The sequence below is a fragment of the Urocitellus parryii genome, chromosome 8, assembly GCF_045843805.1.
Source record: "Urocitellus parryii isolate mUroPar1 chromosome 8, mUroPar1.hap1, whole genome shotgun sequence".
In the NCBI taxonomy this organism is placed as follows: Eukaryota; Metazoa; Chordata; class Mammalia; order Rodentia; family Sciuridae; genus Urocitellus; species Urocitellus parryii.
This window is the reverse complement of record NC_135538.1, coordinates 109,721,319-109,735,901: the sequence shown is the minus strand read 5'-3', so window position 1 is coordinate 109,735,901 and position 14,583 is coordinate 109,721,319. Positions and strand designations below refer to the sequence as shown.

General features: G+C 48.5%; 1 protein-coding gene across 1 annotated transcript; it reads right to left on the bottom strand.

Moving 5' to 3' along the window:
* Window positions 1–9,620: 9,620 nt before the first annotated feature.
* LOC113179118 (triggering receptor expressed on myeloid cells 3-like) lies at window positions 9,621–14,583 on the bottom strand. The gene is made up of 5 exons (XM_026383534.2): window positions 14,517–14,583; window positions 13,268–13,621; window positions 10,486–10,498; window positions 9,832–9,928; window positions 9,621–9,725 (listed from the first exon to the last, which is right to left on the bottom strand). The coding sequence occupies exons 1-5, from the start codon at window positions 14,581–14,583 to the stop codon at window positions 9,621–9,623; spliced, it is 636 nt and encodes a 211-aa protein (XP_026239319.2).

Genomic DNA, 14,583 nt, shown 5'->3' with positions numbered 1-14,583 from the left:
ATGGGGGTAGGGCATGGGGGAGGGGGAGCTGATCGGCTCCTGGCCTCTGGGAAGCAGAGTGAGAGGAGGGGTCCAGGGGCACACCTCCAAGGACATACTTCCTCTTAAGGCCCACCTCCTACAGCTCCCAATTAATGCCCTCAAATTATTAATCCACCGAGGAAGGAAATCGGAGCCCCCATGATCCAGTCACTTCCCCCAACCCCACCCCTGAACAGGGCTGCGTTGGGACCAAGCCTTCAACATGTGAACCTATGGGGAACAATCCAGATCCTCATAACACCCCCCTTACCAGAGAGAGAGGACACTCACCCCTGGAGAGAGCATTGACCCAGATAAGTTTGCATAAAGAGAACTTAACACAATAGCTCTTCCCCTTCCATAGCTTTCCCAATCACTTCCAAAGACTCAAAGCCCAAACCCCCTTCCACTGTTAAGATAGCATGTAAGCTGGTACGGTGGCTCACTCCTGTAGTCCCAGGCTAAGGCAGGAGGATTACAATTTGAGGCCAGCCTCAGCAATTTCATATAACAAATAAATAAATAAAAAGGACTGGGGATGTAGATCCATGCCAAAGTCCTCGGGGTTCAATCCCCAGTATCATAAATAAATAAATAAATAAATAAATAAATAAATAAATAAATAAACCATATATAAGTCCCTGAGTCTGCTTTTCTTTCTTTTTTTTTTTTTGAGTTCTACTTCTTTCTTGTGAAATCCCATGCACATAAAATATGAATAAAATTGTTATCCTTTTCTCCTGTTGATTTGTCTGTTGCTACGTTAATTCACAGACCCTCAGTCACCAACCTAAGAGGTAGAGAGACTTTCTCCACCCTGATGCTCCCCATCATTCATCCAAATGGACTGCATCAGGCTCAGGGATAAAGCAGGAGAGACTCAGAGAAAGAGAAAAAGAACTTGAGGCAAAAAAAAAAAAAAAAAAAAAAAAAAAAGCCCTTTCTTTTGAGAAAGAAAACTTAAAAATTTTTTTAAAAAGTGTTTTTCCCTTTAAGAGGACAATCTGCTTTAATTACGTGGAAACTGTAATATAAGCAAAGTGTGGACGTATATAAGTTTATAATATAAACTCGGGTGTGAAAGTAAGTTGTATAACGAAAGCTTTAATCATTTACAAGCTAAATTTACAAGGAACTGAAAGCGTTGTTAGCTGACCAGTTATGTTGAGCAGAAGTCTATAAAATCAGCGGGTGACATTGCTCCCCGAGGCGACCAGAATGTCCTCTAGCTCCCTGTCCAAGCAGCAGCCACAGGCAGTGTCAGGGCTGACATGGGGTGAGGGTGAACACAGAGCTGGATTTTGATCTTCTGTTGATTTTCATGAAATGCAAAAGCCCTGTGGTCAGTGGCTGTCACTTTGAACAGCACTGGGCCAGGTGACAGAGATGACTCAGACCACGCCCTGCCCACCCCATCCCACCCCCTATAAGGGACCTACCTCTTTGCTGTGTCGTGTTTGTGAATGTCAAAACCCTGAAGTTATTGGACGGTGTGTGAGAATATCTTCAGACACTGTCTAAAAGACAGAATCCAAATACCATTGTGCTTCAGATGGGGGAAGAACACCTTCAATAAGATCCCAACAATATCAATCAAAAAGGGAAAATGAATGGATTTAATTATATTGTCGAATGCAGGCTTTCCAGAGAACGTAGCCCCAGCAGAGCTGTCACGGAGGTGACACTTCAGGGCATCCCAGAGGGAGACTGCATGGCCAGGAGTTATTGAGGAGTCTGGTTGGAGGCAGGCCCTTCAAAGGCGGGACTGGATTCAGCCTGGGTAAGGATCGTGATCCCACCGTCCTATCTCAGAGTGCAGTGCCAGATTTTTGAAGCAAGAGATTTAAAGAATCTTGGGCGGCCAACTCTCTCTGGGTGGGTCTTCCAGGAGCTTCCCGTAATGGACAATCAAACCATTTCCCTGGATAAGAAAACTCCCAGGAAAAAAAAGTGATCAGTATAGCAAAGCTGAGATACAGACGGCAAGGGGGTGGCTTGGGTGCTCAGAGCCCAGACAGAACAGGGGCACAGATGGCTTCAATTTGAAAAACAAAAATGTGTTTTTCCAACATGGTCATTGTGGATGAACAGTCAGGGGAATGACTCCACAAGGACACCCTGGCGACCCTGCCTGGGAACACATGGGCCACACCAGCCAAGGCCTGAACAGCAGCTTCTCTGAGGCATGGCATGTGGCCCTGTGCTCCTCCTGGAACATAAGAGACCTGGAGTCCTGGGAGGCCATCTCCCAGTCACCTCCTGTCTCCCCTGAAGTTAGTTGTCACCTCCTGGTTCTAAAGAGCAGGAGGCTTTTCCTGCCCCTCAGAAGAGAGCCACGGGGGTAAGACCCCACAGCACAGCAGTAGGGTCTTCTGTGGTTTGGGGGATGGGACCAGGACCACGAGTAGCTGGCAGCGGCGGCTAATCTTCCTTTCATGGTCTATTAAGTCATAAACTGAATCTGACAGTGGCTCATGGTACCTTCGCTGACCAAATCAGTCCAGCCGTGGCCACAGCCTTCTCTGCTCTTGGGTGTGCTGAAAGAACAGGTTGGCAGTCTCAGACCTGACCCTTGTACTGAACCAGGGGTTCTTACAAAAACAGAACAGCCGAAGAAAGGAAATCCAATTTAAATGGTCAAAAATAGATGATACGCTTCTGGAAACATCCAAATGCTTCCAAAGCCCCATCTCATTAATTATGAGACAAATGCTCGTTTTAAGGCCTGGAGAGGTCACTTTGAACACATCAGCTCAGCAGAACTAGCAGGTTGGACAACACTCACTATGGCCAGAGCGTACGCAGGGGAACCCTGGAGCCCTGCTACAGGAATGTAAGGAGCCTGGCTTCTGCAGAATAATCTGGAATTTCTGGGTGGAATAAGCAAGTGGACATCCCACACCCGGGTCTCACTCCCAGAAGTCTGCCTGGTTACTGTGCTTTGTGTCCGGTTAATGATATATTTGCTGCCTCGGATGAGCTGCTGTTCAGGTCCTGGCTGGCGTGGCCCATGTGTTCTAAGATCATGTTTTGTATATTTCCTTCCTAAAAGCCATATTGAATTTGCCTTTTATCTTGGAGTCTGATTTCAATCAAGAGAAGAGAAAGCCTTCCCCCTCGCCCCGTGTGGATATCCAGTCGACCAGTCAGTCTTCAATTTGAGGTCAGCACCATCTTTCCCGCTAAATCAAAGAGACACCTGGGTGGCAGTCGAGTGGCCATACAGCTGTGGGTATTTCCCTGAACCCTCTATTCTGTTCCCTTGGTCTGTCTTGCTTTATGCCAACTGGGCATGTATTCTAGAAAAATTCTCATGTGGGCCTTTCAGCCATGTAGTGTATACGGGGTGGGGGGGGCAGAAGTAAATATTTTTAGTTGTTGATGGACACAATACTTTTTATTTATTTTTCTGTGGTGCTGAGGATCGAACCCAGCGCCTCACACATGCTAGGTGAGCGCTGTACCACTGAGTCACAACCCCAGCCCAAATATATTTTAAGGTTTTGTTTTTCACTTTTCTGTTCTTTTGTTATGTGAGAGAGGGGTGTCTGACAGTAAGAAGTTGAGACAACTAGGGGAAATGAAATGCCATCACTAGGGGAAATGAAAAAGTAAAATCTGATGTTTACATTATATGGAATCCTACATAGGAGAAAAATATTTTTTTTGAAGTTTTATTTTTTCCATTTACTTTACTTTCTAAAACAATTTTATCAGTGCATTATAATTATACATAACAGTGGAATTCATGATAACATATTTATACATGCACATAACATAATTTGTTCAATTTCATTCCCCAGTATCTTCTCTTTCCCTCCCCTCCAACCGCCCCTGGGTCCTGGGTCCCCTTCCTTTATTTTACTCGTCTCCCTTTTATTTTCAAAGGTTTGTTTTTGTTTTTGGGGGGGATGGTATTTTGGTACTGGGGATTGAACTCAGGGGCACTTAACCACTGAGCCACACCCTTAGCCTTTTTTATATTTCATTTAGAGACAGAGTCTTGATAAGTTGCACAGTGCCTTGCAAAGTTGCTGAGGCTGGCTTGGAACTCATGATCCTCCTGCCTCGCCTCCCAAGCCACTAGGACTATAGGCGTGCACCATCATGCCCAGCTTAAAGATTAAAGTTTATATATGACAACAAGGATAGTATCAGAAGCATAGCAAAATATTGTATAAAAATGTATAAATATAGTAAATTTATAAATATAATTTACTGTCAAAAAATATTAAATCATGACTTTCGGGCTGGGGATGTGGCTCAAGCGGTAGCGCGCTCGCCTGGCATGCATGCGGCCCGGGTTCGATCCTCAGCACCACATACCAACAAAGATGTTGTGTCCGCCGAGAACTAAAAAATGAATATTAAAAATTCTCTCTCTCTCTCTCTCTCTCCTCTCTCACTCTCTCTTTAAAAAATAAAAATAAAAAAAAAATAAATCATGACTTTCGTACAAATAAAAATAAAGACAGATTAAGATCTTTATCTGGGGGTGTAGTTCAGTAGCAGAGTGTGTGCTTGGTGTGCACAAGGCCCTGGATCCTCAGCACCAAAAAAAAAAAAAAAAAAGTTTTTTATTTAACTCACTTGGTAACTCATATGCCAGCAGATGTAATAACTTGTTTTTTAAAAAAGAAGTCAAGCCAGACACCACGGCACATGCGCATCTCAGGAGGCTAAGGCAGGAGGATCGTGAGTTCAAAGCCAGCCTCAGCAATTTAGCATGACCCTAAGTAACTCATATGGATATGGCTCAGTGTTAAAGTGCCCCTGAGTTCAATCTCTGGTACAATAAATAAATAAATAAATAAAGTCAAAAAGTACAGTTTATGTGATATAAAGAAATGTTGGAATGAATTGCACATGGAGACAAATTAGTCTTGCTTTTATTTTTTCCCCCACAGCAGGAAAAGACAGGATAGAAATTTGAGAACAAAAATTTTATTAGTGCATTTCAATTACACAGAAGAATGGGTTCATTGTGGAACATTCATACATGCAGTGAACATACCTTGATCTCCACCCCCTAACCTTCCCCTCTCCTCCTCTCCCGCTGGGTCCCTTTCTCCTCTAACAGTCTCCCTACTGCTCTCCTGTCTGTTGTCTTTTCCTCCTAGATTCCACTTGACCATCAACTGCTATTGACAGAGTCGCAAAGCCACTCTCATGGTGACAGATGACACAAGGATGGTGTGCAAGATGGGTATGCAGGACAGCTTTTCTCTTGATTTGCAGGTTTTTTAATACAGTTGAGTGAAATTTGTCTGAAAATAAAGCCACAAAATTAATTCTATACATGTTCAAGGATCTACATAAGTGTAAGTAAGTCTAGGAAAGTGGATTGAAAAGATGTACAGAATAAAGATGCCAAGGAGGGGGGAACGCGTAGAATGGAGCCAGAGGGAGAAGGTGGGAAATATTTAAAAACACATTAAACTGAACAAGTGCAAAGAATTTCCACAGGTAAATGAAGGCCCTGAAATAAGGAGTATGCTGACTCCGTTTTGGGCGCTTGAAGGTTTTGAAAAAAGACAAAAACCGCTAAAGCTGAAACAGCACTTTGTGTGCACCTCTAGTCCCAGCTACTCGGGAGGCTGAGGCAGGAGGATAGCTTGAGCCCAGGAGTTTGGAGTCGGCTGGCAAAATGTGGCAACATCTCATCTCAAAAAAAAAAAAAAAAAAAAAAAATCTAAAACAGAGCACGTTCACCTACCTGCATTGAAATTAACCTTCCCATGGGGCTGGGGCTGTAGCTCAGTGGTAGAGCGCCTGCCTTGCATGTGTGAGGCACTGGATTTGATCCTCAGCACCACATAAAAACAAATGAAAAAGGGTATTGTGTCCAACTACAACTAAAAAAATGAAAATAAATAGATACTATTTAAAAAAAAAAAAAAAGAAAAGAAAGAAATCAACCTTCCCATCTTCCTGCAGGTAGGTGTTCCTTTATTATGTGATTGAGAGGGCAGAGGGCCAGCCTGGGAGAGGAACTGGCTTCTCCCCAAGTGCACAGCATGTAGGAGAAGAGGGGATTCCACACTTGGCCTTCAAGTGCCAAACATCTGGCTCTGTTCTCAGCAAATTTCATTAGGAGGTATGGTTGGGCTGAGGGAGCCTGGACAGGAGACAGGCCAGGACACTTGACAGATGGACAGTCCTAAGCCAGCAAGAGGCTTCAAGGCAAGGCAGTAGATGAGATGATCACTTGGCTTCAAGCTCCATAGAGGACTCCAGTCCTTGAAGACTGGCCTCTATCCTAAAAGACCTGGCCTTGGCTCCAAAAGCAATCATTTCCAGTTTTACAAGTTTTCAAAAACTTTTGGGATGCTAAAACGGAACGATTTTCACTGACGTGACCGCCTTGGAAGCTGAATTTTGCCACGTCACTGACTGATTAGCGATCATGTGGGTGTCCCAGGAATAGATTAAAGAAGACTGGTGATAAACAGAAGTCATTTTCTCAGATACCACGAAGTTTCCAAGAAAAGTGTCATAAATCCTGGAACAGGAAAAGTAGGAATTCGTCCTCTGCATCTGTCTCTTTTTATGCCTCCAGGGTTGTATATCACATTGTGCCCAATGTGCTATTGGGTAACTGGGACCTTGCTCTTATGACTTTTATAAATGAACAATAGTGTTTATTTGGAATAATAAGACCGAGAGTGGATGTTTATTTTCCACTTAATTATATTTGTCTTTCATTGACCATACAAGAAACAATAAAACTCTGAATTTTAGTTTGAATCATCTTTGTGTCCATTTCAACTGCAATCGTTTTGGGTGCGTGCTGTGGACTTGACTTTCATTCCCACCCCCCTCTCATGGGCTTTTCTTCAGCCTACAGTCTGCAAAATCATTTCTCACACTCACTGGCAGCTGGGCCTCCAGATATTTTGGACTCCACCCACCAAACACATTCACACGAGACTAAAGTTTGGGGCCAAGTTAACTGGGAAGCAAGGCACACATTTTGCCAGCAAACCCTGAGTCAAGTCTGAACTGTTTCTACAGCCAGTGCTGTGCCAGCAGCTTCCTGTTGGGGGAACTTTCCAGATTCCTCTAATGCCAGACTGGTAGCCCCTTAATAGTCCCATGCTGTAGTGCGACTGTGGGAGTCATTCCCAGATCTGATGGTTGGATCTGATGCTGTAAACCATTTAATACTCTATTTTTTAAAAATCCCCTTCTAGGAGCTGGGATTGTGGCTCAGCGGTAGAGTACTCACCTAGCACCGGCAAGGCCCTGGGTTCAATGCTCAACACCATATAAAAATAAATAAATAAATAAATAAAGCTATTGTGTCCAACTACAACTAAAAAAAAAAAAAAACATGCATTAAAAAAAAATCGTCTTCTAATTGTGAGTTCAAAGCCAGCCTCTGCAACTTAGAGAGGCCCTAAACAACTTAGGGAGACTCTGTCTCTGAATAAAATATAAAAAAGAACTGGGGATGTGGCTCAGTAGTTAAGCACCTCTGGGTTCAATCCCCAGTACCAAAATAAATAAGTAAAAATCCCCTTCTACTTAAAATAGGTAGACTGTATTTTGTTGTCTTCAAGTGAACATTAACTCATGCAAGTCCTAAGAAAATAGATGCCGTGTTCCAGACCAGTGGGGACCGGTGTACAGCAAAGCAGGGAGGGGGCAAAACTTTTTTTCTGTTGCTGTTGCTTTAACCCTTATTACCCTCAAGGGCATGAAGTTGTGGAGAGGATTCAGGAGACAGCTGTTGGTCTGCTGTGATCCTAGGGGATGGGGGAGTGGACACATCCCTTACCTCAAGCCCAGGGAGACAAGCTTCAGTGTCAGGACTTGGAGAGCTTGTCCAGTGTCCCCTGCAGTTTGGAAGAGGCAGCCACTATGTCTGACTCAACTCCAAAACTGATCAGCTAGTCTGTTGGTAGCTGTACGGGAGCCACCAGGGCCACGTGAGACTCGTGGGTGAGTGTTCCCCGAGGACTGGATGTCACTACACATCTGTGAGGCAGTGGGCTCAGGTTGTTGCTATTGATCCTGTCCAAAGAGGCTGCCTGGCGCTGCAGATGTTCACAGAAGAAAATAAGAAGTGGATTGTAAAGGGCTTGGGGGCCAAAGGAGGAGCAGGAGCAGCTGCCCAGGAAAGAGACACATGGGCCTGTCCAGGAATCTACGGGTGAAAGAGCCCACAGCAGCGCCCTATGAAGGAACCCCAGCTCAAACCCCAGGGGGAACAGGAAGACCTCCCCTCTCCTTCCTCCTCTCTCCCCTGCTCCAGCCTGGCTTCCCACGCCACAGCTGGCAGGTGGAGATGGCAAAGCAAAGGAAGCAAGCCAGCCTGTCCCTTCTGTCCCTTGAGAGGCTCAGATCCAAGGGTCTGGGAAGGAAGCTTCACTTTAAAATGGACCCCTCCTTCCCTGTGCTAATTACTGAAGCTTCTTTCAGAATAAACTTTTTTTTTCAGGGGTGGGGGGGTGCTTAAAAATGACCAGAAGGGAAGGATGAATAGGTGGAGAATTTGGGGGGGGGGGGCAGGGAAGTTCTTCCATGGGATATAATGGTGGGTACAGGCCATTAAGGCACAGAGCCAAGGGGGAACCCGAATGAGGACCACGGACCTCGGCAGTCCATGTAGGTCCATCGGCCGTAACAAATGCACTTCTCTGAGGGGGTCCTTGAGAGTGGGGAAAGTTGAGGGGGGACAGCATGGAAGCATATGGGAACCCTGCAATTTCTCCTCAATTTTGCTGTGAACCCAAAATTGCTCTGGAAATAAGTTTATTTAAAAAAAAAAAATACCAGCAGAGTGAGGGTCTTGGCATAAGTTTCACCCAAGGGCCAGGAAGTCCCCAGCAGGACTTCTGGAGGCCTATAGGGGGAGGGATGCAAGGTCCTTAGGGGAACTCTTCTCTGTGAGTCCCAGTTGCTCTATTCAAGGCCCAAATCCCTTGCTGACCGGTGGTCCCTGCTGGTGTCTCTGATAATAGCTCCTTCCACGCAGCTCTCTACCCTGTCTCCCACCTCTGGGAGGGACAGGTGCTGAGCAGAGAGCGCACAGTGGGACTTCAGGAAGCCTTCCATTTTCCCTTGAACTGTGCATGGAGTGTGCTGTCACTAGGGCAGGAAGGCAAATGGGTGGCCTCTGGAGAGGAGGTTTCCCTGGGTCCCATTGTGCCGAGGGTATCTAGGGAGTGCCACAGTCACGAGCCACTGAAGCAGGAACAAACTTTATTTCTGAACTCCACCAGCACACTCCACACACGCTCCCTGGGAACCCTCCCAAACGCCACACACTCTGCTCCTCCAGGAACCACCAACCAGAAATCCCTCCTCCCGCACTTCCCCAACCAATGGGAACTCTCCAGGAATCCCTGCGAGAACTCCAAAGTAGCAGGGGTCTAATATACACAGCTTAACATAACCATTATCATCTCAATGGCTTGCTGGCGTCACCTCTCAACCACTCTGTTCTGGCAAAAATGCCATGCCTCATTCGGACTCTGCTATGGCTCTCAGCAGAGGAGCAAGAGAGATGAACAGCATTTGGAAATGACCGTTCAAGCCAGCCCAGGCCTGAGTCCAGCCTCCCCACCCTGAGGAAAGGGGCTGCTTACCTCCTGTCAGTTTCTCCCATCCTGCGGGACCCGCTTGGCATCAATCCCAGCATCTTGGCCTACGCCTGGCACTGTCCCTGGGGCTGGCCCTGCCCCCTGACCAAAGACCTTCTGAGAAGAGAAATCAGGGCACAGGGGCTGGGAATCCCACCCTCCCCAGCATCTGGAGCAGGTGTCTCTGTCCTGCCTTTGTTTCACCTTAAGTCTGGCCACGTACCTGAGGCCTGGGCTTCCGGAGGAGGACAAACAGGACTGAGAACACCAGGCCCTTGTTCAAGACGAATCCGCAGGCCACAAAAATCAGAGCAGGAACACTGGGCAGCTCCAGAAGTCCTGCAGGTCAAAGGCAAGCGTGACTCCCTCCACCTGACCCTCCTGAACCCAAAGGGTGAGTGCCTATTGAGTGGACAGCTCTGAAGGCCCCTGCTTCCTGCCTCTTGGCTACGAGAGCCGCCAAGCAGGTTTTTATACCCTGTGCAGATGAGGACTCCACCTTCCCCAGCCTCCACCCCGCTCTCACCCCAGAGGAACCTAACTGTCTCCTGCCACCAGCCCCGCCCCCACCCCACCTCCTGCACACAGCTGTGCTGATCTCCCTTTCCACCAAGGAGCCCAAGGAGGCCCTTCGTGTTCCCATTGCCTACAGCCCAAAGGGCATGACTGCCAGACGTTCAAGGCTCCCTGGGACCTGAATGTGTTGTCCTGCTTGACCCCACCCAATGGCTCCACTCCACTCAGTCTTCGGGCTTTGTAGAGGACACATCTCCACCCCCTGCTCCCTCTTCTCTCCAACGTCAGTCCCCCACCTCCCTCTGCCCTTTCTAACTCCTCTGCCACCTCTGAGGTTTCTGGTACCCACCTCTGGCTCCACCCCACCCAGTGCTCTGAGGGTCTCTGCTCATGGGGTGCTTAGAGCTGCTCTGTAAGGAAGGGCTTCTCTCACGCCTTCCTTAGCTCCAAGTCAGAGTCTTCCTATTGCTCAGACTGCACTAGCCAGGAGGCCACCCCTCCTAGGTGCAGCCCCTTGTCCACAGGGGTACCGAAGCCCGAAGCCCGTTTGACATTAGCTCCTCTGACCACCCTCTCTCTGGGGCTGCTGGATGCCACCTTGATAGACCAGCACCCAAGGCTTGGGTGGGGCCTTGGGATAGAAATCTACATGAAGGTCATTCTTCCTGCTTGTGTTCAGGACCCCCTGGCAGTCCTCTGGGTGGTCCAGCCTGATCCTCTGGCGTCCACAAGTGTGTGTGGGGGAAAGGTTCACATAGTCCCAGAAGGCCAAAGGTAGGGGGGTTCAACACCACCAATCCACCCTCCCAAGGAGCAGGGTGGACAGGGGGTGTCCACAGTCACACAGTGGAGAGCAACAGAGTCAGCCCCTAGGCCCGGGCCTCCCAACCCTGTGCCTGTGTATGTGTGTGACACCCTGCTGCTCTCAGCCTTCAGAGCCTCATCCAGGGCACCTGGCCCAGTTCTTCAGCTCTCAGCCCCTCCTCCACTCAGCCCATCACGGTCCAGCCAACCCACACCCCATGCCCACAACCTCCTCCTGGACTTACTTCCTGTTGGTGATGGATCTTGTCCATCAGGGAGGGCAGGGAGCTCCCTCCTCATGCCCTCTGCAGCCCACCTTTCTCTCCCCTCAAATCCCCACACCAGGATTCACTTCCTAATTTGGGGTTGATGGGACAACATCCATCACCTCCCAACAGCCTCCCATTACATGGGTTTCTTTCTGAGCTCAGTCACTGCTGTATCCTCCCCCACCTCACAAGCTGAAGAATAAATAGAGAAGGCATCTCCACTGTCCATGGAGGAGTGTCCTTTAGGGGGCTCAACAGCACGCCAGAAAGATACCCCCAACTATTTACTTAACCTAGCTGAACAAAACCCAGTCCCTGACTCTCTTACGCTCTCCGAACAACCTCAGTGATCACTACAGGTGTCCTTGTGGAGGCTTCTATCTTTTCCCCCTGCAATTCCTCTAGGCAGGGACAATCTGCAAGATGTCATTTCCACCGCCACATTAGCCTAAAGTTTCCTCAATTACTGGAGAGAAGGAATGTAAAGCTGCTATCAAAATGTTACTCCGTGTTATTTGTGGTTTGAGGGAAATAATTATGTTTCGGTTTATCCTGTGTTAACTTGATACACTTCTTCTTGACTAGCATGGGCTCAGTCACTCTCAATCACTTCTCCTGTCTTTATTAAGGTTTGAGTTAGCCAGGCATGATGGCTCTCACCATAATTAATCCCAGCCACTCAGGAGGTTGGGGCAGGAGAATTGCAAATTTGAGACAAGCCTGAGCAACTCAGTGAGACCCTGTCTTAAAATAAAATAATAGGGTTGAGGATGTAGCTCAGTGGCAGGGTGCTTGACTATTCCGCACTAAGCCCTGGGTTTGATCCCCCCACCCCAGAGCTGAAAAAAAAAAAAAGTTAAAAGGACAGCAATCCACCCACTGGCACCTAGGGCCGCCGACTTTGCCAAGTGTGAATGTAGGGCCCTTGTGTCTCCTACCTCAGTAAATACAGAGGAACCCAAACACTGGAGCCACTGAGTATCACAGTGAAGAAGCCCATCAGTTTACTGCAGCCTAGAAATAGTGTGGGACTTGCCCAAGCTCACTAGGTATATTCAAGTCAAAGAAGGATCCAGAACCTTCTGTCACATGCAATCTGCAATGGTCACACTTCCCTTGTAAAGACTGCAGTTTCAGTTCTTTGAGTTTTCAAGGACTATGGCCGAATTAATAAAATATTCCTGGAGCTGCTTAACTATGAGAACCCTTTGTTAACTACTGGGGCCACAGCATGCTCCAAGCTTTGAGGAATTGTTTGACTCTGTTCCTGAGGTTCTACCTGCAATGCCCTCCCTTTGCCTGCTAGCTCTATTTACAGATCCTAAGAAGTGTGACTTGGACCCAATCCTGTCCTGAGAGTCGTATGTTCAGGCTGGCAGAAGAGCAAGACCCCACGGTGGTGGAGGCCACCTGAACCACAGCTCCAAAGGAGCTCAACTGAGAAGGTTGAGGCAAAAGCGTTGGACATCCCCTCCCACGCCACGTCCCCACGTGGGCTGACAGGCTTTTTTAACAAAGGGGTGTCCTCGCCAACAAGAAGTAACTAAAGGTCGGTGAAAAGCCCTTCACTGTGCTCCCTACTACTTTTTAAGTCCATTGAGAAAAGGGACAGCGCCTTACTGTCAAAATGAGCCCATTTCACAGATTCTCCAGGGACAAGAAAATCGAGTGAGTCCTGTGGGGGCCCAGCTGCTCCACCTGTCTGCCAAAGGACCAGGTGAGTTACCCTCTGGAGTGTCCCCTCACACTGAGAGCAGCTCTCCCAGATCAGCCTGGCACCTCGCAAGTCCCAGTAACTGCCAGTTTCCCACAGAGTCCGGTGGTGTTTTCGTTCACCGCGTCCAACTTTCTTGTTTCACAGGTGAGAAAACTGAGGCTCAGAGAGGAGTTGTGTTTCTGAGTCTCAAAGTCACAAAGCAAGAGAATGGAAGGCCCAGGTGCCCTGACTTTGGGTCTGGAATTTCCCCGTTACTCTCTGGGCAGCAAGCCCTCGTGGCAGATAGGGTCCCAGCCCACCCTGTGTGCCTGAGGAGACCCTCCCCGGGAGTCCTGGGTCTCCCTGATGCTCACCACTGCACTGCACTAGCCGAATCCGATGGTGCAGGATGACAAGGTTCTGAGAGGTGAGGTGGATCACGCACTGGTACAGCCCCGCGTCCCCCCTCTGGAGCCCGGTCATGGTGACTCTGATGATGGCTTCAGTGGGATAATCCTCCAGCAGGTACCTCCCAGCCTGGGCCACGTTTAGGTCTGCATTTCTAGTCTCCGTGATCACCAGAGTCTCCAGAAGTCCGTTGCTCCTCACCCGCTGCCAGGCCTTCAGGCTGAAGGCGTACTTGTTGATGTTGTAAGGACAGGTCACCGTCAGGTTCCTGCCCTCCTGCAGGCACTTCTGCTCCTCACTTTCACCCTCAGCTTGGAGCCCTAGAGGGAGAAGTCCCGCACTTTACTGGTGTCCCCAAGAAGCCGAGTCCTCCACCCTCTCTGTTTGTCTCCATTCCATTGATCCAGAGGGGAGCCCACCAGAACAGTCCCTGCTGACACTCTCCTCTTTCCCTTCTTGGCCCTCAATACTACGCATCACCCCAAACCTGGTGATACCGGCGTCATCATCCATAGCTTTTATTAAGCACTTACTATGCCCTAAACCCTGAGCCAGGAGCTTCCCACCCATCTGTTGTTTGTTTGATTCTTAGGGCAACTTTCTGATGTACACGCCATCCACAAAATGAGCACCTGTGTCTGGGCACTATTTACAAATGAAGGAACTGAGGCTCGGGGAGGTTAGGGGAACTGCCTGAGGTCAGAAAGTGGTAGAGATGGGATTCCAATGCAGCTCGGACTCCACCTTCCTTCTCGGAGCCTTGCTAGAGTGATTTGCATTTCCGTTTTGTGTCCCTCTTGCTACTCTGCCCTTGGTGCCTATTTACCTTTTCCTCTCTGCATGCCTCCTCTGCCTCCTGACAGAACATGTTCCTCCAAAGGGAGATTGGCTTTGCATTTCTATGCATCTCCCGGGATGCCAGCGTGGTGCTGGGAGATGGCTTGGCTGGCTCCACATCACATCCTCAACTTCAAGATGCCCCAGAAGAACCTCCAACCTGTCTTATGGCACAGTCCCTGCCGGACCAGGGTGGACAGCGTGCTCTGCGTCTGTTGCCTTCCTTTCCCCTGACCTACCTCTAGCACAGGCCCTGATCTCATTCCAGTCCATTCTAAAGAAATGAGAGAAAGTTCCTCTTAGCCGCCTCGTTCCTCCAGATGGTCTCCGCCCCTAGCCCTGAGCTGCCCCTCCCACCCCTCACCCTCCTGCCCTTACCTGAGACACAGAGCAGCAGCAGCAGCAGCCCCAGCAGTGGCCACCTCTGCTGGCCTGCCCCCTGCAT

Bases quoted from the DNA above. Each gene is read 5' to 3' on its own strand.
- LOC113179118 (XM_026383534.2), bottom strand. From the start codon at position 14,583: ATGCAGGGGGCAGGCCAGCAGAGGTGGCCACTGCTGGGGCTGCTGCTG. The intron at 13,622-14,516 runs GTAAGGGCAGGA...TTCTCCCTCTAG, and splicing joins GCTGCTGCTCTGTGTCTCAG to GGCTCCAAGCTGAGGGTGAA. The intron at 9,726-9,831 runs GTACGTGGCCAG...TTCTCTTCTCAG, and splicing joins TCCGGAAGCCCAGGCCTCAG to AAGGTCTTTGGTCAGGGGGC.